This window comes from Drosophila busckii, chromosome 3R (assembly GCF_011750605.1).
Source record: "Drosophila busckii strain San Diego stock center, stock number 13000-0081.31 chromosome 3R, ASM1175060v1, whole genome shotgun sequence".
NCBI classification, from domain to species: domain Eukaryota; kingdom Metazoa; phylum Arthropoda; class Insecta; order Diptera; family Drosophilidae; genus Drosophila; species Drosophila busckii.
The window spans coordinates 13541187-13567348 of NC_046607.1; the positions used below are offsets into that span (position 1 = coordinate 13541187).

The 26162-nt window shown below is 40.1% G+C and overlaps 1 protein-coding gene across 1 annotated transcript in view; it reads left to right on the plus strand.

The window, feature by feature from the left end:
• LOC108604408 (protein turtle homolog B) overlaps positions 1–24319 on the plus strand; it is a 47446-nt gene extending 23127 nt beyond the window's left edge. The window contains exons 6-16 of the mRNA XM_017993875.1: positions 398–598; positions 3160–3311; positions 3368–3512; positions 7500–7630; positions 11823–11982; positions 13589–13797; positions 17080–17242; positions 20166–20387; positions 21270–21575; positions 22352–22521; positions 22630–24319. Coding sequence (XP_017849364.1) covers positions 398–598; positions 3160–3311; positions 3368–3512; positions 7500–7630; positions 11823–11982; positions 13589–13797; positions 17080–17242; positions 20166–20387; positions 21270–21575; positions 22352–22521; positions 22630–23499 — 2729 coding nt within the window. The 3' untranslated portion in view covers positions 23500–24319. The remainder of the gene's footprint in view (positions 1–397; positions 599–3159; positions 3312–3367; positions 3513–7499; positions 7631–11822; positions 11983–13588; positions 13798–17079; positions 17243–20165; positions 20388–21269; positions 21576–22351; positions 22522–22629) is intronic.
• Positions 24320–26162: the final 1843 nt, after the last annotated feature.

Sequence of the window (26162 nt, forward strand, 5' to 3'; positions counted from 1 at the left end):
AAGCGTGTCCTACGCTGACTAGCCGCTGCTATTAAATTAATGTGCACTCATATACGGGACACAAAAGCTAATTTCAGTGCTTGATTAAGTTGAAGTCGTTAAGCATGGCCCAAGTGCCACACGCTGCGTATGAGTAATGTGTGTAGATTTAAGTGCCTAACTATGACGTCGCCTAACAAGCGTAACAGCGCCGCAAATTTAAGAACCACAAATTGTACAAATAATAAGCAGCCAAGTTGCTGAAATAAACTGTTATCGATTAAACAAATTATCATTGATTAAAATACCATAAATTGACCCAATTTATGCAGCGCTCATGTTTCATGCATGCGGCAAAACTTTTCTGTACACAAATTAAAGCAATTTAAAATCAATTCGTGTGACGTTTTCATTGCAGGCTCGCCACCGCCAACTGTTACTTGGCTCATGAATGGACAACTTCAGAATAGCGTTGTGGACTACACATACGACGGCGCCATCAACAGCAAGTTGGTGGTACGCAACTTGTCACGCATTCACCAGCATGCGGTCTACACGTGTCAGGCGAGCAATTTCCACAAGAAATACGTTGCCACCAATATAACCATTGAGCTCTACTGTGAGTATAACAAATTATAGTAGCGCACTTAGTTAGCTTTTAATATTTGGCGCTAAAATTCAACTATGCATAAAATTGAAATATTTTTAAATTGAGCTCAGTCCAACTGCAACTAAAAATATGGTGCTAAAAACGCTTTGGCAAACAGTTTATTTATTTATTTATTTTAGCATTTTTTGTTGACCCAACTCCTACGTTTTAAGCGTTGCGATAAAAGTTTTAACAAATAGCTGTGCAGATAAAACCCATGCACAACAGCAAGCAAACAAAAAATAAAAGCAGCGCAGCAGATATATATATATATATATATATATATGTATATATAATGAAAGAGCGCGCAACAAAAAAATGCTATAGATAATAAAATGGCTTATGCAAATATTACAAAATGCAATAGCAATAGCAACAATAGCAATGGGGCAATGGCATTTTATGCGTAACAACTGTACAATTTTGGTAGTGGCAACTGCAGCTGCTTTGGCTAACGTATGTTGCAGCCAAGTGAATTTTCAAACGGATTTATTATATAGCACATAGCTATACATTTTTTTATATGTGCTGCACTTTTTGTGTTTTAAGCAAATTGATTTCAATTGCAGCCAATTTGTGCGTCAGATTTAGCCAACTAACATTAATGCCATAAGCTTTGAATTTGTTGCCCAATTAAAAGTGTACTTTAAATTTAAAGCAGCTGTTATTGTTGACATTATTAAAACATTAAGGCTGTGCCTTCTATTAATAATAATTTCATGTAAAGTGCCGCAATTTTGCCAAAATAAATAAATGAAACTTTTTGGGCAAAAACAATTCCTAAACTCCTGTTGCTGTTGCAAGCGAGCGCGAGAGCTGAGGCTAAATATTATGCCCAAGGCGTTGCGCTAACAGCCAAAGATTGCTCATAGAATTTTATGGCACTTTCGCGCTTCTTTCAATGCCAAAGACAACGTAAGAAAAAAAATATATCTAAAGCAATTGCTGTCTATTTCTACTTAGGTCCCGCTGGCTAATAACAGTAAAAATGTTTTTTGCGACAACAGCTGGTGATGCGCATACTTGATATTATTGCTATTACACACACACACACACACAACGCTATTATGTGTGCATGTGTGGTGTAGCCTGTCAATAATAAAGGCCAAATTATTTTTGGCTATATTAAGTATTGGACATGCCATTGGCTTTTAGACACATGTTAATAAATTTGACATAGCTGTCACATTTACATATACAGCTGATAACAAACTGTAGCTGTGTGTGTGTGTGTGACTGTCAAGCGGCCTTCGTGCTTAGTTAGTACGAATTTTTTTTGTTGCGTGATCCAAAAACAATTTATTTATTTTTTTTCATTGTGCGTGTTGTTTTTTTTTTTAACACACACACACATTTGTATATTAAGTATGACCTTAATTAGGTAATTTTATGGCCACTAACAATTAGATTAATAATGTCACGACTCTGCAGACGCAGCTGGCTGGCATATCCATCACATTAGTGAACAATTCAAATGGCGCTCGACGCTATGCAAATGAAGACAGCGCATGTCATGTAATTACAGTTTAAAATATTCATCAAAATTAAATGCTTATTTACATATTTATATTAAATTAAACTGGCAGAAAAAATAATAATAATAATGCTAATTCGATTGCTGTAAACTGCACATTTTCTACCATTAAAATAAAATTTACAATACGCGCAATTGCGTTGCGCTGCGTATTTTAAATTAAAAAGAAATTGCATTTAAATAAACAAAAATATTATAATAAATATACGTTTTGCGCAAAATATTATGGCAAAATTTGCAAACAATGTGTAAACGCGATAATGAACCTGGCCACATTACGTGACCGTGTTTATATTTATTTTATACGCGTATTTGCCAAATATGCTTTATGCACTTAGCGTGGGTGGGTCGCGGGGTGGTTGGTGTGTTTTTAATTTGGCATGCAAACAATTTACAACCGCAATAAATATTAACAAGATTTCAAAACATTTATGCGTACATTCAACTATAAAATCTTTTTGTTATTGCCTGTCTATTTGTTAGCATTTGAATAATAAACACTCTGATAGCAGCAATTGCAAATTGTGCAATTATATGCTAAATAAGTTGCCAGCATTAATCAAAGTATGCAGTTTGCTAAACATTTTACATTTTTATTGCTATAATTTAATAAATTGCTAGTCTAGTTATTGATTTTGCAGCCCTATAAATATTTCAAGCTAACAAGCTGAGAAACGTTCAAAAGTTCAGCAGCTTGTGCAAAGTAAAAATTGTTGTTCAAATTAAAAGCGTAGCAACTATTTTTAAGCAGCCAATCATACAGCTGCGTTTGTTATTGTTTTTATTGCTGTTGTAGTTTATGGCAGGCAATGTGCATTGTAATTCGTTTCAATTAATTTTAATTGCATTGCCTGCCAATGCGCATAGCCAATGCGATTTTTCACACACAATTTGAATAAATACTGGGGGCAAAAAAAAACAGAATTTCTTTTTTGTTTCAATGACACATTAATTAACTTTAAATATTAATGCGGCCAATGCACATGTTTGCTTGCAGTGCGACCGCTGCTGGTCGAAATAAGCTTCAACAATCAGCCCATGTCGGCAGATCGCAAATACGAGATTGAGTGCCAGGCGATTGGATCGCGGCCGCCAGCCAAAATAACCTGGTGGATGGGTAATCTAGAGATGCATGGACATAGTCAGAAGGTAAGTTTACTTTATTGTCTTTGTATATTGCTATGCTAACCACATTTGCTTTAAAGGTCTCTGAGGATGGCAATGTCAGCACTTCTATTTTGACTATAACGCCCACAAGGGAGGATCATGGCAAGGCGCTATCCTGTCGTGCCACCAATGAACTAGTGCGCAATGGCATACGAGAGACAGCAATGAAACTGAATGTGTTCTGTAAGTAAACTTTAACAACATTTGCTAAAAGTAGAAAATATAAACAGCTTAACAGCTGCGTTCAGCTCTCCCACTCTTAAGTATCACACATTGGTTCTCTGTCTAATACTAAAATATTTATTTTTGTACATCAACAATCAGAGTTTTAGCAACCAAAGCTTGTTTTATACACCAGCAACCAAAGCCAAGCTTTGAACAAAATTATTAGTAAGCAAGGAATTAATTCTTCGAGTTAACTAACTTTGAAAGGCTGTAAGTCATCGAAAAAAAATCCGAGCTTGCTGTTCTACACCATTTTATGTAGGTGTGGTAAATATAATTCAAACAAGTATAAGCATATATGCTTTAAAAAATTATTTAGCAAAGTTATAAGCAAAACACTTGACAAACAAGACAATTTTCTGTGATTATTATTCATTGATAAGCTGTAGCTCAAGCAAATGGCGCTCGATTGCAGAATCTTATGCCTTGTTAGACTCGTGAGATGCATTTAAGCAAAACTGCATTCAAATTTGGAAATGTGAAGATGTTTGATAAAAATTTTATTGTTACCCCTTGCTTAAGTTTCAAAATTGCGACCAAATTTCACATACATAATGAAATACAAAAGATAATGATGCAACTTTGTTTTTGGTTTCATTACGAGCCTAAAACAGTGAAACATTCAATTAATCAAATGATATTTGAGCAAGTTATGAGTAAATAACAAATAATGCAAGCCTGATTTTTGTTTAATTTCAAATAATTCTCATTTCATTTTTATTGTTGTTCAAATCAGAATTATGTACAATAGCAAGCAAAGAGTGTATTGTATATTAGCAACCATTTATTATATAGATGTATCAATTGGCATATACATTTCATATATAGTAGAAGGATATAGATAACGACGCAAAGTAAACAGTCAATTCAGCAATTGTGATATGAAGAAGTCCAATTGAGAGACTCGCGTGTTGAGTTCAAAGCCAACTTAGCCTTCCGCACACTTTACACTGATCTGAAAGCACTTTAGCAACTTTAGCTGCGTTTGGTATTTACTTTGAAGCCGTAAATCTTTAAAAGTTCGTGTCATGCGATTGTCGATAGCATACAAATGTATGGGTCCTTGTGCTTGAGCTGTCCTTAGCCTGGAGCGCCGCTGTCACATAATTACACGCATGTTGAACATGCGCTTTGTTTTATATCGTGGCACACATAAACTAGCTGAGGAATACAAATCGCGCCAATGCCATAAACTGAGCCAAGCGCTTATCACCCGTGTAGCCCGAAATCGATACTGATTTGCATATAAATTTCATAGACATGGGAGGAAGGCGCGCTCAATTTGGGCGGCGCTCGGCTCGAATGTCAAACGTTTGCTTTATGGGCCAAGTCAACAATGTGCGCTCAAAGTTTGCTAATAAAAATTCTATATAAAATATTAAAAAATAAAATTGCAAAATGCGCTGCATATGGCTATATATAGTAAGCCAGCTATGTACTCAACGTATATTGACAAGCAGGCACTTTGACCCAACTCACACACACACACACACACTTAAGTTGCTCCTTTATGTTTCAATAGTCTCAAGAATTTTGTCGTTCGCGCTGCCGCTGTGCAAACAGTTGCCACGTCTATTATCTAGAAGCTTGCCGCATCGTTTTCCCGGTTGCCAAGCAAACTTTTACTCCTTTCAGCAGCAGCGCACAGCAGCAGTCGCTTTGTCTGTGTCTGTGTGTGTGTGTGTGTGTGCTCACAATTTTTTTCGCGTCGCTGTCTGATATAAAAAATTAGATAACAATTTCAATTTCCATGCTCATTTACATGTTTATAGCGTGCTTAAAATATCTTTCGCCGCATCTCTCCACCCTCTAAGCCAGGCTCGCTTCCTGTGATTTCCTTTTGCGCAAGATATTTTTGTGTCTTCTTTAAGCGCTGCGCTTGTTTGTGTGCAAAATTGAAAAACTGAGCGCTGCACTTGATGCTGCAAATGAGCAGACAGCCAATAATTGTCTCATTATTCTGCATTGTGCGACGAGCATCGTAAAAAAATTATCACAAAGCTCTCATCTCTCGCTTTGACCCGAAACGCATAAAACTAAGCAACAGATTTCATTTTACGCATAATCAAATGGCATTAAATGAATAGGAAGAGTCATATCCGTAATAAAAACAATGACGAGGCAAATAGCTCGCACCTTGATGTAAAAATAAATGTGCACAGTGAGAATTTTGTGCATAGAATATTCTATTTATTATTAGTAAGCTTCAAAGCTGCCAATTATTTTGCATTTTAATTTTAGCTCTTTAATTAAATTTGTGAAAATTTAATGCGCAGCGTATCTGCTTCATTAAAAATAAAAATAAGCAAGCGAAGATTCTGGTTTCCTTGTAATTATAAAATTTTGCAGCTGTATTTGCTGCACATTTTAATTATTAAATGTTTATCGAACTTGTTTTGTTGCACTACTTCTTTAACTACTTAGTTAATGCTTCTAAAATGTTGACTTTAGTATGTGCCAATGCATTGTCTAATGAAAAATGATTTCAACAGTTTGACAGTTGTGCAAGTTAATTGCTTTAACTTGCTGAATTTGAAAATAACGCAAGCTGTCACTATATTTTATGCTTACCACAGAGTTTAGAACAATACGCATTATAAGTGAAAATTATTGTGAGCAGCACTTGTGTCATTTGCAATTAATTTTATTTTTAAGCCAATTTCTGCTTGGCTTTGCCAGTTTGCCCGCTTTGTTACTGAAATACTTTCTCAGTTAATGTAATTTATATGGTCAGCAGTGAGCAGTGAGCAGCAGCAGCAGCAGAAGCTTATGGAATCAATTTAAGGGCTGCTAACGAGCAGTTGTTAAACTTTTCGCAGCACACACAATGACAGGCCTCAGACACTGAGTGTGAGAGAGAGAGAGGAGCATGAGTAGAAAGTCAGCATAAAGAGATACGAGCGCCAGTGCATCCGCTTGGTTTCGTTTCGTTTCTAGGGCTGCAACATAATGTGGCAGTGGCACTCAAAAGTCGTTACGTTAAGCTACCATTACGGGTTTCGGGTTTCGGGTTTGCTTTGGTTTGCTGTTGCATTCTTTTTTGTCTCCTTGCTCAACATAGATATAGGATACAGGGTGTGTATCTGTGTGTGTGTGTGTGTGTGTGTGTGTGTGCCATAAAATGCATTAGCCGAGCGAAGTTGACCAGCTTGGCCAGTGACAGTTATTACCACTTAAGCCCATCTAACCGCAACAGTGTGGCCTCTGCCAGCCACTTTTCAGTTTACAGTTAGCAGTTAACAGTTTACAGTTACACAGGCTGCAGTTTGGCTTTGAGCTTAAAGACATTGGTAATGAACTTGTTGAAGCGGCTTTAGCTTTAAGTTTGCCCAGCTTTTACTATATAAATTCAGCAAGTCTGTCACTCGCTGTGGAGCTTAAGGCAGACGATTTTCATTTTCATTAACAAGTCTTTGGGAAACAAGTGCCAAATCGGCTTAAAGAAACTTGCTTATACATAAAGCGTGGCAAAGAAAACAGTAAGCACATGCCAAGAACAAACTACAAAGCACACAATGCACAAAATAATAACAGAACAGAGAGAGAGACAGAGAGCGAGAGAGAGCGAAAGGCTAGCAAGGGGCTAAGAGCGCTGGCAAGACAGTCAAGAGTAGGAAGCGACACTAATCACAGATAAGCGCAGATTAACCCCATTTCTCTTCCTTTTTTTTTTTTTTGTGTGTGTGCTTTGCATTGTTTTGCCTTTTGCTACATTTTCTTTTGCACTAACGTTGCGCTAGAATCTAAAGTTTGACAACATAGCAAACAGCAACAAATTGCACTTAATAGGCAAGTCCAAGACCAAGACCAAGACTAGAGAACATAAGAAACTAAGCAATCCACACACAAACACAAGGCGTTAAGTTGAGAAGAAAAGCTGCAAATGCAAATACAGTTACTGATGAACACTTCCTTTGTATTTGGTATGTTATCTGTGTATTGCAGTTATACCCACCTTACAACTGGACCTGGGCTCAAATCTAAATCCCGAGGATATCGAGGAAGGCGATGATGTTTACTTCGAGTGCAAAGTGCATGCAAATCCAGCCGCTTACAAAGTTGTCTGGAAACACAATGTAAGTAATCCATATGTGTAGCTTTAACTTGACTTGCAATAAGCAAACTGTAAATCAATTTTAAATGTACGATTCAAGGTCGGCAGGCAAATGGCATGCTGATTTATTATGATGCCATCGAATTGACCTTCAAGTGCTCTTCAATAAGCGTAGCCAAGCGTAGTATATACTATATAAGTATGGCTGTAGTACTTCCGGCAATTCCCAAGGCATTCGCGTGCCTTTTGGTTAGGCCTGCAGCTTACTATGTATCTATATTAAGTAGTGGCTGCCACTAAATTATGATGAAAGTGGTATTAAGTGGTCATTTTTACTGAATTATTGGCCAATTATTTTAAGGCAATTGAGTCAAAGTGGTCAGCAGTGTGGCCTTAAGAGCACTTTCGGGTATAACGTGTAAAAGTTTAGAAGGCAAAATCATTTGCTTATTAGTTTTGCCAAGTAGCACGCTACACATACAAAACACAACGCTAAGAGCCAAACTTTTGGCCAGAGATAACAACAACAATGGCGATGGCAATGGCAACGGCAACGGCAACAACAATGGCAAGTAAATAAATGTTATTCTAGGCGCAAGGGCAAGAAACGAGTCAAGTGTATGAATAATATGAATGCTAATTGAATTTATTACAAGCAGCAACACACAATAAACCTGAACAACAATCGAGGCAAACGAAGACCACAACTTTTGCCAAATGATTATAATAAATAAACAACGTGCTCGTTGTTGTTGTTGTTGTTGTGGGCGGGGCCTAAAAAGTTTGTGCGGCTTAAGCAGCGCACAAAAGTAGGCAACACAAATGTACAAAGCACTTGACACACACACAGAACAAGAGGCAAGATGCTAATGAAGTGATTGGCATGAACAAGCGACAGCAGCTTAATGCTGCTCATAAAATGCTAAATACAAGCCCAGTTAAAGAGCTGCTGGCTGCCTTCAAGTGTTTGACAATCAATGGCATTCAATTGTTTTGACAAGCCCGAAAACTGAATGCTAAATGCAAATGAACTGAAAACAGACAACAGCAACTAGCAAATGGAAGTCAATAAATGCACACACACACACAGACACAGTCACTCAAAGCAAACTACACACAGAGTTAGTTAGCTTGACGCTCATTTGCCTTGGCGCAACGTCATAACAATAAAAGTTCATTGCAACTAAAAATAGAAACAAAAAAAAAGCAAAATAGATAATGAAATAGAGGAAATGAAATAAGCAGCAGACAGTCAAGTTAGGCACTGAGCATTAAGGAAAGCGTGTGAAAAAATTCGTACATACAATGGAGAGAGAGAGAGAGAGCGAGAGAGAATGCGAAAGGCAGTTAGTTAATGTGTCTTACATGGCGTATGCTTAATGAGTTCAAGGCTAAGCTAGTCAACTACATATGTATGCATAGTGTGTGGGCATTCATTAAAAGTCAATTGTTAATTGACAACACAGCCACAGCAGCTCTTAGCAACAAAAGCGAACGTAATTTAGCATTGCAAATCGAAATGCAATTAAAAGTCAAATTGAATTAAATAAACTTTTGTTGGCTTCGCACAATTATAAGCTAGATTAATTGTCTGCATTGTCTCTGTTGGCTTTAAATACATTGAAATTCGCCTAATTGCTGGCCTTCAGCTAGTGGCAGTCTTTGGCTCGTGCGTTTAAAACGTGCCACACACTCAACAAAAAGTTGAACATGCATTGCTAAGCATTGAGCATGAGACGACTTTTGTTATTGTCAGTTATTATTCAATTATACATGCTAGCAATTAACGACGAGCTGGCAAATTAAATTAACAATTAGTTTTATTAAACTTGCAGACAAATATACAAAAGTTCTATGTAACTGCGCGCGTGTGTGTATGCGCCTGTGTGTGTAGTAAACTTTTGCATGCTCATTAACAACAAAGAAGCGGTAGAAGTTAAACTTTGATGAAAGACGTTGCCAGAACGATCACAAACAGCAGCAAGAGGGTAAAAAGCAAATGAGTTTGAGACTTGCTTCCAGCAAAAGTTATTTAACTAACATATACGCATATTCATATGCGTCAGTGTGTGCGTGTGCGTGTGTGTGTGTGTGGCAGACCACAGAAATAGCAAACATAACTGGCAAATTTGATTACAGCTTCAAGTCAGCAGCAACTAGCAACCAAAAGTTTACATTGAAAACACTTAATTCCCCAAACTTCCGCAACAACTTTCATTGCAAATTTAATCACAAGCGTTCCTCACGCCCTGCTTGCTTGTTGTTTAGTTAAAATAAATGTAACAAATACCAAAGCAACACAAAATAAAAGAAAGCAAAGAAAAGACACCTATAACCGAGCATTAAGTAAATAGCCAACACTAATTGGGTATTTATAGCTGGGACAGCAGCAGCAGCAGCAGCAGCAACCCTGACAGCTGACAAACAAACATGTCAAGGTGCTTTAGACAGACAAACAAAATGGCTGCGCATAAAATGCGCCATTAGCATTGAGTGGGCGACGGCTGCCAAAAGGGTTGGCACTGCAGAGAGACTCTCTGCCGAGTTCTAAATACAAAACAGAATTTCAGCTGCGGAAAAGCTGCAGCGGATGTGCCTTCAACTATTGAAATAATCCAACGCCTACTGAACCAAAACCATTTCTCTTACTGTGTGTGTCAACCTTGAACTTTATTTACTTTTGTATGCTTGGCGACATTTTTATTTGTTTTATGGCAACAGCAACAACAACAACAACAACAACAACAACTGAGAGCAAAGCCAACAAGGCTGCTGATAAAAAAAAGAAAGGAAAGGAAACGCAAGCCAGCGGGTCGCTGAGCTCAGCAAATGGCTAGTAAACATTTTTGGGGCTATTTAAGTTAACCCAACTGGGAATTGAGCCAGCCAAATGGGGCGGCAAATTTCAAGGCCATGACTATTTGAATTACACGCATGTCGTCTTTAAAATATATAGCCTGTGTGCACAATAGATGCTGAGCAAACAGACAGACACTGTCAATAAATAAGCATACATTTCAATAGTTAAATATAAAGAGAGAAAGCGATAGAGAGTGAGAATTGACTAACTGACTGACAATAGCAGCTAGCGCACAAAAGCGAGCAACACTTTTTATCAAAGTGTGCGGCCCATGACGTTGCATTGTTTCTACTATTCCCAGTCAAACGCGTATGCGTATATTTATATTTGCACATATTCTCAAATGTATTTGCACTCTGTTGTTTATTGTTTGTACTTATACTTACACCCAGTATATTTATGCTAAGGTCACACAGCGGCATTGTTAGCGACACACACACACACAAAACACACTTGTTGTTGTTGCTGTTGTTGCTGTTTTGTTATTTTTGCTGTTTGGCAGTTTGACTTGCTGCCGACAATTTATATACATTTTTATTTATTTCAATGCCATTGCTTTTGTTATTGTTGCCGCTGGCTTTTGTTTGCGTGTACGGCCGCTGTGCTTGTTGTTGTAGCGAAAGGCAAAGTGCGAATTTGTTTTGTTGCTAAATGGCACAACACTCTGGGGAAATGCGTCAAAATCTTGTCGAGTGCCAACGCAGCACAGTGCAAAACGTAGACGCTCTCTCGCTCACTCGATAAGCTTAACTACGCGCTGGCCATTAGCTATTTCGTTAGATTTTACAACGCCTATGTGTGTGTGTGTGAAATTAAAGTAAATATGTTGAGATTTTGAAATGCCAAACACGTGCTAGCCGCTTGGCCCTCGGCGCTAATGAAGCAGCTGGCGTATGTGCTCGCGTTTATGAGTGCCAGGCAAGCCAATTTTATGCGCTAGACTTGTAATAAATGATGGTGTTGCTGACCTTGCGCACAGCCTGGCGAAGGTGTTGGCTTGCATAATAATCAAGCAGCTGCATAAATAAAACCGAAATTATTGCCTACTTGAGTGCCATAAAATAGAAATAAATCAGCTTTAAATAAACGATATACATAGCATAGAAGCTTGAGCTTAAACTGACTTTTAATAAGCTTAGCCACTTGCCAGCTGTCCACAAAGCTCAAAGCCGCTTATGCACTCTCGCTCTGATTCAACTTTGAATGCATTAATTGCTAAGCTCGTTGTTTGTATGAAGAACAAAACAAATGCTAATTAGTCCGTGTATTCAGCTGAGCTGCTGCTTGATGCCTAATTATATGTGGATTTGTTCATTTATTTTACCATTTGCCTTTGCTTTACTGTCATTTGCAGCATCAAATCATACAGCACAACCAGCGTGCGGGCGTCATCGTTAGCAGCGGCGACTTGGCGCTGCAGGGCGTCACACGTCATCAGGCCGGAAACTATACATGCACAGCCTCCAATGTGGAGGGTGATGGCGACTCCAACATCGTGGAGCTCAAAGTGATGTGTAAGTAGCTTAATCATTTACTTCAACAGCAGCAGCAGCAGCAACAACGCGGCGTATGCGCAACAATGAAAGCAGGCCAGCTTTAACAAAAACTTAAGCAGACCAACTGGCAACTTGCACTGCGTTTTGCAATATATTGCATGCCTGCTTTATTGCAGTGGCGGCCCCTTTTCGTTAAGAGCCTTTGACACACAAAAAATGGGCATTATTGAGTGGTCGAGTGCTCGTTTTATTGCGCATACGCCTGCGTTATTGTGCCAGCCGCTGCATTGTGCTCAACATCTTGCACTACTTTGGCTGCCAACTTTGATTTCTTGCAGCACACAAACACACAAAAGCTAACTGGCGAACAAAGCGCCGCACGTCGTTGCTTAGTTGAACATCTTTTGTTGTGAAAGTTTTCTTATTTGCCTATGGCATAAACGCATTTCCGTTGAAAACGTTTAACACACGCAAATTTACAATTGGCAAGGCTTAAGTTTTCGGCCTCTCTGTGCAACAATTGACAATCTTCTGCTCAATTTGCTGACCATGTTGTTGAGCTGTAAGTTGAACTAAGATTCCTGTTAATTATTTTGCTCCCTTTTCGAGCAATTTAGCACACACAATCTTTATACCCAACAGAACATTTCTTTTTTTGTATCATTGCTGTGCTTTCATTATTGTTGCTTTTATGCTTTTATTTCCTGTGTCATTTCCTTTTACTGGTTTTCCAACTGTGTATTTGTGTGACCAGCTTTTTCACAGCTTCAGCTGTTACCCGGGCTCGAGCTTTGCCTTTGTTTCAAGTCAAACTTCCGTTGCTTCGCTCGCACGTTCACTTTGTCAATATTGTTCGGTACTGTTCTGTTCTGTTTTTTTTTTGTCACTACACTACGCTGTGGCTGGGAAATTTGCTTACAGCGTGCTGTGGGCTTTAGCCATTGCTCATGCAACATCGAAACTTGTCAAATAGCACAATAAATTCAGCACTTTGCGTGCAGTTGCAGCTGCTTCAGCTACAGCTGACTGAAGACTTAGCCTGGGCCAAGGATTAGAAGAAATTGAATTTTCGTTGCTGATTCGCAGCGGCTAAACTTTTGCCCAAGTTTTTCTTTCACTTAACGTTTGGTCAGCTTACGTTTTTCTTGCTGTTGCTGTTGTTGTTGTTTGTTGGCATTGTTTCAATGCTGTTGCTGCTGCTGCTGCTGCATTTTTTTTGGCTGGAATTCTGTTTAGTTAGTTACTTGAATGGGCAACAAGGCAGCTTGCATGTGGCCAGGCAAGGATGCAAAAGGACTCTCAATGTTGGTTTTTGTTTATGCCTGTGCCCAGTGCTATGGGAAAGTTTTCTACTTTAGGATTTGAGTGCGGTTTTCTGTTCGACTCTTGGGCGTGGCGCATCGCATGCAAAGGCAAAAACAAGAACAAAAAGCGCACAGATCTGACTGCCAGTCGGCACTTCAACTGGGGGATTTGTGCACTCGAACTGGCGCTTTATTGCATTAAATTTGGCCAAGCAATGCGATTATTGATTTGGGCTGCCGAACAGCAAAATGCACTCGAAACATCAAAGTTTGCAACTGCTTACACTCAACTCTCTCACTTTTTCGCTCTCTCTTTGCAGATAAACCAATTTGCAGGCCCGATCAAAAGAAAATCTACGGCGTAGCACGCAGCGAATCTGCCGAAATCGTTTGCGAAGTTGATGCTTTTCCACCACCCGAAAACTTCAAGTGGTCCTTCAACAACACCGCCGAGACCTTTGATATGCCACAAAGCGGCTTTCGACCCCACTCCGCACAGGGCTCCACGCTCACCTATACGCCAGTTAAGGTAAGTACACAAGTCAATAGACAAATTACGCCAACTTTGATATTTGCGTGACGAGCGACGGAACGTTGAAGCTTCGTTGCATTATGAAAATGACAAACTACATGGCGTTAAATGCTAAACATACGTGTTGTCATTTGCTTGTATGCTAAGTGCTCTAGATTGGGATTGGGATTGGGAGTGTTTCGTTTGGGGCTTTTAAAGTGAAATTGTTATTGACACATTTGACATTTCGAACAAAGCCAGGTGGGAACCTCGGGCAACGAGCAGCGCTCTCTCTATTAAATGACAAAAATTTTAATTAATAGGCAGCAGTTTTGTTGCCTGTTTGGTGTTGCTGTTGCTATTGTGGCACGTGTGCGTGTCACGTAGTTAAACAAAATGTAAAACCAACAACGAGCGCTGAGTTGGGAGGGCAGACACAACGACGACAAAAAGTCAATTGCGGGGGGGTCTATGTATGTACATCGTGTTTTAAGGCCAGCAGGCAAGCAATTTTAATTAAAAATTCTATTAGCGCTGCTTTCTAATTAAAACCCAATGGCAAGCAAGCAAACCAGCAAGCAACAAAGGCCAGCATTTAGTTTGAAATTATTAAAGCAAATGCCATCGACTTTAATGGCAATCATCATAAAGCTTCGTTGGCCAAAAGCCACTGACTACACGCTGACTTTGCCGCTGTCTCTGTGTCTGTCTCTATGGCTGGCAATTGGCAAACATTTTGGCACAAATAGCCATTGTTATGGCCAAAGTCATCGATATGGCTGCCCATTGCGATTGCCATTTCGATTGCGATTGCAATTGCATTCTGATATTTGTGCTTAGCGCTGCTGGTGCTGCTGCTGCAGCTGCCCAGTCAATTGACCCACCAAATTGGCCATCAGCAAGCGTTTCGAATCAATGCGCAAAATTTGACTGCCAGCCATATGGGTATGCAATTCAGTTCAACTCGTTGCCGCTTGCTGTGTGCGCAAATGAGTTTGAGCATAAGCGCTTAACTTAGGTAGTCTAGCAGCTTAAGTTACAAAGGTTAGTGCAGCTTTGACTGTGTCTGTCTGTTTAATATGCTAGCAGCATTTCGTTTGAGGTCTTGACTGATTTGCGGCATCATCAGCAAGCTGAGCGTGAGCTCAGTTTTCAGTCATCAAAGAAAAATTCCGCTAGTCAAACGGCATTCAAATGAGTTCCGCTCACAAACAGGCACAGACTTGATTGCACACACACCCACACACACACACACTCACACACGTATATATGTATAAATCATTTAGCTCAATTGAATATGAAAAATGCCTTCCGTTCAGTTGTCATATATGCTGTTTCCGGCTTCCGCAGGCGCGCAGCTCAAGCGTAGACGTCGTCGTCGAATTTGTGCTTTGGGCTTTTTCTTTTTATGATTTTATGCCAAAAAAACTTTTCAAGGGCTATTGCTTGAGCCAACAGCTCATTAATTTTATTTTTTGCGCTGACATTTCCGACTGCCACAGCTTTCATTTTATAAGCATGTGTGCACAAGCATTTCCGCTGCCGCCGCCCCCACCACCCCAAAACGATGAGCATTTTATAAGCTTTAAAACTGTCAGGAGTAAATGCTCGAATTTTAATTAAAATATATAAACAATATTATTGTTTGCTGTCGGCGCTAGATTAGAATGCAATGTGTTATGTAAAGAAATTCGCTTGAGCCAGCAGCAAGCTGCAATAATATTTATGCTATGCAGCATAAGCACAAGCACAAAATAATAATAATAAATGCAATATGCAACACACAGAGCATTGTAAATTGAAAATGTAACCATAAATGTTGCATTTGTTTCGCCTTAAAAATGCACAAAATTTATAAGGCAAATGCCTTAGCCTGACAGTTGCAGTTTGCAGCACTCGAAAGTATGCAATGCCTTTTGTATATTTAACGACTTTTTGCTTTAGTGCAGTGGAAAATTTATTACGTAGCAGCGTTATTTAAAATGCCATGTACATCTACTATTATTGCTTACGGTCATGGTAGCACACACACACACACACACACATGCATGCATGCACATGCATATTTGGCTAGGTGTTGATGCACAGTGTTGTCAACTGCCAAGTTGCCACCTTTGTGACAAGCACTGTGCTAAATACAATATAAAACGTTATACATATTTTCATTTTCATAAATTTGACATAAATTTGCATAAATACTTGGCTAGCCTTTAAATAACTTTCTCTCTTGCGTTCTCTTGCGCTCTCTCTTTTGCCGCCTGTCACTGACAGCACAGCAACAATTTTCAACACTTTCTTTTGTGGCTTTTTAGTAGATTTTCAATTATAAAACTTACTGTGATAAACTTTAATAAGCAATTTATTTGAAACAGACATAAACTAATTCTTTTTGTCGTGCAAAACTTTTTAGTTGCTCTTACTTGGCTGCTTTCCAATTATAATGACAAGCGCAAGCGTTTGGGACACTCGTTTAAGGGTGAACTGGACTGATAAATAACTTGTAATTTGCGTTGACATTTTGTAGCGCTGGCAGCAAGTGATTTAAATTTTAAGTGAGCACAACTTGCTTGCTCATTAAGTCTGCTTATAAAGATATTCAGTCAGCGTTGCGTTGAGTAAATAGCCAGAGCAGCTGTCTAGGCAAAAGAAATCAATTGTGCCGCAGCGCACTTGACCGTAGCGCAGTTGGAGGATTTCATTAGCACAGCATTTGACAAGACGAATACACAAGGCGCAATAGTGGGAGGGGGGGGGCAGAGCATATGGCCGCCGCAGGCGTGGCCACTTATCAATTTATACAGCTTGGGGACGTAGCACAAACCAAGACATAGTAGCCTCAAGCCAAGCATGCATTAAAGCCATGTTAACATAGCACACACACACACATACACACCTAACAAATTTCGTAGACTTGAAGCAATCCGAAAGCAAACAGCAGCAGCCACAAAATGCTTCATTTGTTTTTAGTGCCAGATTGGGCAAAGTTTTTGTACAATAAATTCCAGACACACTTGGCTGGCTACATATGTGTGTGTGTGTGCGTGTGTGTGGGTAAAAGCTTGCTTATTGACAAGGAATTATATTAATGAAAGACCTATTGACAGCTGCGATCAATCAGCCTGCGTTGACAAGCATATTACGCATACGCCAGCGCAGCCAGCGCTCTTTAAATTTAATAAATTAACTGAGTGCTCTGTCTACTTGCTAATTTGTTATAATAATGCAGCGTACTTTTCTCGACTGTATTTAAGTCTTAAATAACGTTCGTGCTTACAATTATTTTTGATCGCTTCTTTGCAGGAAATGGACTTTGGCACTATCATGTGCTGGGCCGACAACAATGTGGGTCAGCAAAAGGAGCCGTGTGTATTTCATTTGATAGCTGCCGGCAAGCCGGAAGCGCCAACCAATTGCACCGTGGTCAATCAAACGTCCGATTCGCTGGAAGTCTACTGCATTGAAGGTGAGTACGAGTGAGGGAGCTTAAAATGTGAATCAGAATTGGCAGCCAATTTGCTGCTTTTATAATTGCTGATGAGCCAATCAATAAACGAAAAATGAACGACTACAAATAGATAGACATGCTGCTCTATATAAAAGTTGTGGCTACAACTTGAGAAATGTGCTGCATGGCTTGTCAAATGGCTGCAGCGAAGTTTCGGCTACGGCTACGGCTACGGCTACGGCTTCGGCTTCAGCTTGGGGGTTGCGCCTCAGCTCGTTGGTTGGGGGTAGGAAACTCGAAATCATGGTACATGTGTATTCGCAACTATACTGAGTTTCCTGCAGCGCTTTTCAGACTCATTTAAAATACATGAGCAACTTAAGTGCACTTTGGCAGTCAGCAATGCGAATGTACAATATATATATATATATGTATATGTATATGTGTATTGTATGTGAGTGCAACTTCCTTCGAGCTGCAGCCGAATAATAAAAATGCAATGAAAGCATAAAACTAGAAAGGAAACACGCCAACAGATAGCCCCATGCTGTCGCTCTCTTATAGAAATCTTGCCCGCCTGCTTGTTGTTGTTGTTTTCAACACCAAAAGCTCGCTCTTAGCCGAAAATTTACTTTAAATTGCGCCAGCATAAAATGATGAAGTGCCCAGCAACAGACTGACAGCAAAAAGTTAAGCACAAATTTGTGCACAGCACAAAATGTTTTGGCTTGTTATGCATGTTGCTGGCAGTTAAAGTAAAAGCAGCAGCAACTGAAAAAGGCATTGCAACTTTAAATACAAATTCAATTCGCATATTTTATGCGCTACGGAAATGCAAAAGATAGAGAGGCAGAACGCGCAAAACAGAAACAAGCAGCGCAAAATTGTTAACAGCAGCACTCTATGAGTTCAAAGTTTGCTTCACAGTCCACAAAGTTGCATATTAGAGAGTCTGTGTGCAAGAAATTGTCCTCGCAAATTGCAGGCGACTTGCAAGTTGTAACTGTTGAGTTTATGATGCATTTATGCAGCGCTTCAAATGCCCTCAAGTGCAAAGCGTAGCAGCAGCAACTTAAAACACAAAACACAAACACAAAACGAGGCAACATAACGAGGCGGCGGCTGCAGTAAGCGCAACAAAACGCGCATAATAACTGTATAGCTAATGGCAGCTAAGTTTATTGCGCAATACACTGCGTATGAGTAATGAGCTTATCGAATTATCTAAATTGATATTATATATATCAAATGAAGTTGCGCTGCTGCGTTTTAAAGACGCTTGCGTTACGTATACGCCTCGTTAGTGCTGATGCGCTCGTTGGCCATTTATTTTATATACAGTTTGCACCCCGCTACCACCCCCCCGGCTAATTTAGTGGCTGCACATTATTATCATAGTCATCAGCATCATTAAAACTTTAACGCAACTTGCTGAACGGCAGCAGCAGCAGCCAGGGCGATACTTTTTATATTGCACTTTACATTAAAGCAAATGACTGAGGAAATAAAGTAAGAACAAAAAGTAAACCCAATACACAGGCAGCGCTTGCTGTGTGTGTGTGTGTGTGTGTGTGTGCGTTTTTTTATAATAACTCAACTTAAGCTGCGGTCGCTGCACGTTTCGACTTTAATAAGCCAGCACGCAAGTTGGCCAACTTGCCTCAGCTCAGCTCAACTCAACGCGACGTGGCAAGGACGAAAGCTTGCTTCGAATTGAATTCAATGTTCGGCTGCCAGCAGCAGCAGCAGCAGCAACTTGCAGACAACTTGAGGGCACTAACCAGCTACCACCCCCCCGCTAACAATTCCCCAACCCATGCGCGCTCTGTCTCAGTACAAAGCAACGAGCAACGCAGGCAACTAACCAAACTCATCAAGCGTCGGTTTAATATAATAAAATTTCAGTTTATAACATTTTGTTGCCGCTGCTGCTGCTGCTGCTGCTGCTGTTGCTTTATTATTTTTACTCCACTTGCGCAATTTCCATTGTAGCCTGAGCCAAGTAAATAAAATTAACCCATTACAATGGAGTTGTTCTTGCCTTTGTTGATGCGTTGTTATTATTGCTGTGTTTGCCCGCTGCCATGACCGCCTCGATGCTGTGGCAAATTTCATTAGCTAAACGTTTTAAAGTGCGCACAAAATGCTCGCGCTAGTCGCTTCAGCTGGGCGATGGTGGCGACAACGACGACGACGATGCTGACGACCGACCCCTGGCCGCAAACAATGATGGCCACACACAAAGGCCTTTGAAGCAAAGGCGCAGCACATTCTTTTCTCGACTCCATTTCCGTGCAGCCTTTGTGCCCAGGCAGCGGCCAAACAAGCACAACAATGCCAGCTAAATTCATAGCAACATATAAAACATTTTGCAGCAACAACAACAACAATTGCTGCTGCTGCTGCTGCTGCTTGGACTTGGCTTCGAGTCCCTTGTCTCAAGTAGTTTGCGGGGCAGACCTTCAACCTTTTCAAGCGGCGCCTTTATTACAAAATATTTTAACATTTTTCGCAAGTGTTTTAAGCCGACTTTTGTGTCTAAAATGAAGTAGCTTTTGAGCAGCCAGCAACAACAGCAGCAACAGCAACAAGCATTTCGGCAAGAGGGCAGCACATTTGCAATTGACTCTGCGCTTAAGCGGCTACCAAAAGCCCAACTCAAGTGGCTGCCCAGTTCTTTTGTGGTGCTATTAAATGGCATTTAAAACGTTTACTTAGATTACCTTAAATATTTTGAGTGCAGCACTTGAAGTGAGCAGGCAAATGCTTAAATGCTAATTAAGTGTGTATCAATGAAGTCTGTGGCACACTCATAAATAAATCCACACGCTTTAGTCTAAGCAGCTGTCAATAGCAAGCACAAGTCTCAACTTCTATAGCCAATAAGCCGCAGTTCGTGACAACTTTGTGTATTGACATTTCGATTTCGTTCCTTTCGCAGGTTTCGATGGTGGCATGCGCCAGAGATTTCTCATGGAAATCTATGATCAGCAGAGCGGCATACTCCAGGCAAACATAACCGCCAAGTTTGCGGTGCTAAGTGTGACAGGCCTCGAGGCTGGACGCTATTTTCGCATGTATATCTATGCAATGAATGGACGTGGACGCAGCGAGGCGGTGGCCGTGGATGGCTACACGCTTAAAGCCGCTGAGAAGCAAACTGGTAAGTACTCTCGGCCACTAAGCCACATTTAATAATTGGCAGCGAGTCCGAGTCTCCGAGTTATGAATTTTTAATGCATTTTTATGAGGCGTGCGTGTTGGATGCTTTTTTATGAATTTTTTATGTTAATGTTTTTTTATTTTATTCTCATGCTACTTATCGAAAGCCAAACTCTAGCAAATTGCATAACTTTGCATGCCATTTGCTGTGTATACGCAAAGTCTTAACATTATTATTATGATGCCGTCTCAGAATTTAATTACGCTAAACTGCTCAATGAATTGTAAATTCCTCAAGTTGGCAGCAAAAGTTTGCCTTGCACTTGCCGCTAGCCCAAATCAAAATATGCAAGCACTCGGCTTGAGCATAAAAGAGAATTATATATAGAGAAAAATATATGTATGTGTGTATATAAAATGATTAGCATTAATGAATTGTCTTTAGTGGGGGTAACGAAAACGACGCGCAAAAGCAAATTGTAATACTAATTAGCTGAAGCAAAATGCCGTAAAGCAAAAGTTTAAAAAAGGTTTTCCTTTTGCGCCTTTCCGCCGCTAGATGGCAGACAGACACGTTTTGGGGCAAACAACTTGAGCTGCCGTTTTAATTTTTCATAAAGTCATACAAATGGCAAAGTAAATTGCCAAGTAGCGCACTTAATGCTCTGCAAATAAAATTATTATAAAATTTGTAAGCAGCATATGGCTGCTGCTTTAGTCTTGTAGCTGAGATGCTCACACTTTGTTTAGAGCTTAACAATCAGCTCAACATTTATGTTTGGCGCTGTCATTTTGCCTAATTGGGCATTAAAATAATATGAAATTTAATATAATTGGAATACACACTGAATTGTTAGTTTAATTTGTTTCTTTGTCTTTACAGTTGCATTGACCTCGTTCAAGGGCAGCGCACAGGGCGCCGGCAGCAACAACTTTGAGCTAACACCCATTTTGTCAATTGGCATATTTGTGGGCATACTGGTGGCTTTGGTCTGCATTGGCATTGGAACGATTGCTGCATTGAAGCTGCGCTCGCATAAGCATCAGCAGCAACAGAAATTTCAACATTCTAATGCAAAGTTCTCACGTCCGGGCAATTTGCAAATTAAGGATAAAATCTCATTGCCATTGAGTCACTCCGAGGAGATGTACGACGAGAAGAATCCCGATGTGGTGCCATACAGTGAGGGTAAGTCAACAGCCAGTCAGGCAGCCAACCAGCTGCAATTGCAATCATTGCGAATGGTGTTGCTGCTGCAGTTGGCTGATGCCTTAAGATGAATGCGTTGCAACAGCGCTATCTGTAATTTATGGACGTTAGCAAAAGGTTTAACGATAAGCAGGCAGTCAGCTCAACACACACACACACACACAACGCTCGCTGTGAGTTATCTGAAGTGCCAGCAATGGTTGCTAACTGCCCTCATTTTTCGTCGTGTTGCTGCTGAAATATTTAAATGACAGCTAATTGCTAACAGGCTGCCATTGCTGCTGCTGCTGCTGCTGCTGCATCCTTTTAACCATTGTCTGGCTTGTTTGCTTTATGTCTGCTGCTTGGCTTAAAGCGTGTGCACGCTCATTGCTTTAAGTTCATTTGGATTGCACGTTTTGCTTGATTAATGGCAATCAAGAAATCAGCAGCAGCTCTCCACACAGCTCAACAATTTAATCAATTTTCTTAACGTAAAGCAATTTCATGGCACAAGCAACAGCAACAGCAACAGCAAAAGCAAAAGCCAATATAAAGTACAAAAAAAAAACAACACAAGCAAAAATATGTGGAGAGAAAATTGAGCCAAAACTTGAGCGCACGAAAATCAGCAACAGAACAGATTTGAGGGCGCTGGCCAGTCCACAAAACTTTTGCCTTGCCAACAACAGCAACAGCAACAACGGCAGCAACAACAACAAGCTGAAACTTTTGACTAACCTTAACTATCTCGCTCTCGTTCTCGCTTTGCACAGTGGATGGCGAATATAAACAAAAATCAGCAACACAAACGCCATCGGGACATCTCTCAACAACCAGCGAAGCGGAAATCAGCTGCAAGCCTGGCGCCACAGCTAACGCTAACGTTGGCAGCGCTGTGGGCGCTGCCGGCAACGCAGACAGCGGCACCTATCAAAGTAGCAAGGTAAGTTACATTTACACAGCCGCAACTGTCAGCAAAAGTTTTACAGCCACAGCAGTCAGCCACCACTAATGCAACGAAACGAATCTTTCTCACTCTCTCACTCAACAGGACGATGAGCTGCACTATGCTGAGCTGGCGCTTAACAATCCCAATCCCAGCGGCAGCAGCAGCAGCGCCAAAAAGGCAGCACCAAGCAATGCTCAGCAGCTGCCACAGCAGGCGCTGCCACAGCAAGCAGCCGCCGCCATGAGCGGCACATTGCCACACGGCTCCAGCATGCGCAAAATGCTACCAAACCTGCCGGCAACGGCCACGCTGCAGCGCCACAAGCCAAATGCGGGCGGCATGCAGCATCCGCATCAGCATGCGCCGCCACCCACATACGATTATTTCGAGGAGCCAACGATATATGCACAAATAGATGCCTACAAGACACGCAGTGGCGTCGCTGCTGCTGCTGCTGGCATACAGGTGGACACTGGGGGAGTGGCTGGGGTCTTTGGGCCATGCATTTCATCGCCAGGATCACAGGGTACGCCATCGACAGTGTCGCCAGGCACGGTGCAGATGTATACGCTGCCTCCGCATCCGGGCGGCTATCACACTCTGCCGCACAATCATCAGCAGCACCAACAGCAGCAGCAGCAGCAGCAGCAACAGCTGCCGCACAGTCAGTCAAAGATGCCGCACAGCTCGGCTTCAATGATGCAAATGATGCAGCAACAGTTGCAGCATCATCCAACTGGCAACATGCCCATGCCGCCATCCTACCAGCAGCATCAACAGGCGCAGCAGCAGCAGCTGGCGCATGGCCAAATGCTCGTCTCGAGCAACAGCAGCGGCTTGGCCTCCACTGCCGCCGTTGCCAGTCCCAGCAGCTCGCTCTCCGGACTCTCCGCCGTGGGCAAGTCCTATTCGCGTGAGATTGTCACTGTGCGCACACCGCTCATGTATTCGCAGCAGGAGAGCTGCGTCTAAAGCTCCAACTGCAACTCCAACTCCAACTCCATTTGTAAATGTCTTTGCGCTCCTTGAGGTTTGTGTCTAGGCTAAGCATTGCCAAAAACGAATTGAACTGTTAAATCGCAAACTATTTTATGCAAACTTTGCCAGCAGCTAATTTCCATTTGAACTCAAGCACACACACAACTCTAATGCATGTTTATGAATGTCCTACAAGCTACTCCTAGCAATAAATGTATATTTTACAAACAGAAAACGCAGCCATAAATTTAACAAACTGTAACAAATTGCTAATCGATAATGATTAACATATATACATACACTCTGATATAAGCAGCAGCAGCAGAATTAATGAGATGCCGCATGCACAAAATATTCGCATGTATTTTGAATTTATTGTTTTTTCCATACGCAAGCCGCAAGTCTAGCGCATAGGCTTTAATTTCTGAACTTCAATTGGAAAATTAATGGCCAAGTGACTTGTACTTAGTAGCTGTCATTAATTAGCAAATAATATTTGTGAGTGTGTGCATGAATTTCCGTTGGACAAATCATTTTAAATATCATTATAGTGAATGGTTCCTTCCTTACAGTAAGTGTACGTGTTTTTATATACGCAGCAAATCATATGAAGCTATTTTATCAACTTTCTTTTGATGGAGCAAACTATTCAATTTCGAATTTGTAAATGTCTGTGTAAATTTCTTAAACAGCAGCGATAACTAAAAAAAATCACACAATTTATAGCAACTAAGCTCAATATGCGTATACAATTAAAAACATTTTAGCTGTAGCTCTTAAAAAACAGAAATCAAAGGCTCACACACAAATACAAATGACGACAAAAAAAAAAAAAAACGTGAAAAAATCTTCTTGGCAATTAAATGATATATAAATTAAAATTATGCAATTAAATATGTCAAAGCAAAAACAGTACACAATAAATACAAATGAAACATATATTAGCTGCAATTAGTTTAGCATGACTAAGTAGTAGATTTAGATATATACATATTTATCAAATTAATATGCACACATATGATTTTCAAATCAATGTGCGAAATTAATTGCGTATTTAAAAATAAAACTCGAAAGACTAAAATTGTTTTGTTTACAAATATCAAAACATTGTTAAGCTCTAATTAATGTGTAATTGCATTTATTGAAAATATATATTTAATTTCTTTTGTTTTCAATTTTTTAGATATATATACGTATCAACAAGAAAATATTCCATTACTAAATGTAAAGCACTCTGTAAATTATTGTTGCAACTTTAAATTTGTGTTAAATTTAATATAAATTAGCATAAAAACTCTTAACTCTATAGGCTAAATTGTATAAATTATGACGTTGGTAATTTTCAAAACTGTTTGTGCAAAAAATAAATTAAAATTACAATGCAAACGCAGTAGCATTAAGTAATTTATTATTAGCATCAATAAATGTATTTTAAACGTGATTTCTTCTTAAATAAATTTAGATGGAAATTGGAATGCGATCTACTATACAAAAAAAGCAAGAGCGTATGTAAGTTTAGCTAATGGATAATAAATTAATTTATATTTAATGTAAATTAACAAAGCATACCATTTAATGTTTATGAATATTAAGCTATGAATGTATGTATGTTATTTTAAGCACTCGAAATACAAAATGAAAAACCTAAACAACTGAATGAAATATGTCCCCCAAACCGAAATACAAGGAAACACACACAAAACAACGGCGAATAAAAACCAATTCAAAAGAAATAAATTCCAAACAAAAATAATGACTAAATGAAACGTTTTTTTATTAACGCATTTTTCTTAAGTTGCAAACATGACTTTGAGTGCTTAAGGACGCAGCCTTGCAACAACAAAAAGGCAGCACAAGCTATTGCAACAATTTGTCCATTTAGAGCCGCCATTTTGCAACAATTTTAATGCAGGCACACACACACACACATACAGATTGACAATGCAAGGTTGTGGCTGTGTGTGTGAGTTGCATTTGCCTCAAGGGCAGCAGCAGCAGCAGCCAAGCCAAGTAGCCTTTTCAAATTGTGCACTCAAATGGACACAACGAGGGCAGCAGCCAGCGACGACGACGACAACCCTCTATAACGTCTGCGTTACAGTCTGTGCAAACAGAGCGTATGAGCAATATGTACGTGTGTGTGTGTGTGCTCTAAGTGTGTGAGTGTCTATAAAATAGACAGGGCACAACATTTCTTACATATTGCGTTCGCCATTCAACATTTTACTTTTTGTTATTATTTCTTTTTTGCTTTTTGGGCAAACGTTTGCATGTGCAGTCAAGCATAGATCTAACGAAATGAAAAAGTAGAGAAGGCAGGCAGGGAGAGGCACACAACATCAACGAAAGATTTGTGGCTACAAAACCAGCACTGACAACGGTAATGGCAAATGGTCATGTTTGACAACTTCTATGCTGGAAACGACAATTTCGTCTGTCGTCCCTTCGAACTGTCAACCACATGCTCGTTGTGTAGCGCACTTGCAATCTTTGGCAAGTTTGCTGCTGTATGATGCGTTACTTTGTGTCGCTGCTTCAAAATTAAAATGCTTGTTAAATGACACATCTCAAACTGAAGAGAGCTGGCCCAGAGGCAGGCAACACACACACACACACACACACAATCATTTGAAGCAGCATGTTGATGTCTGTGCTCT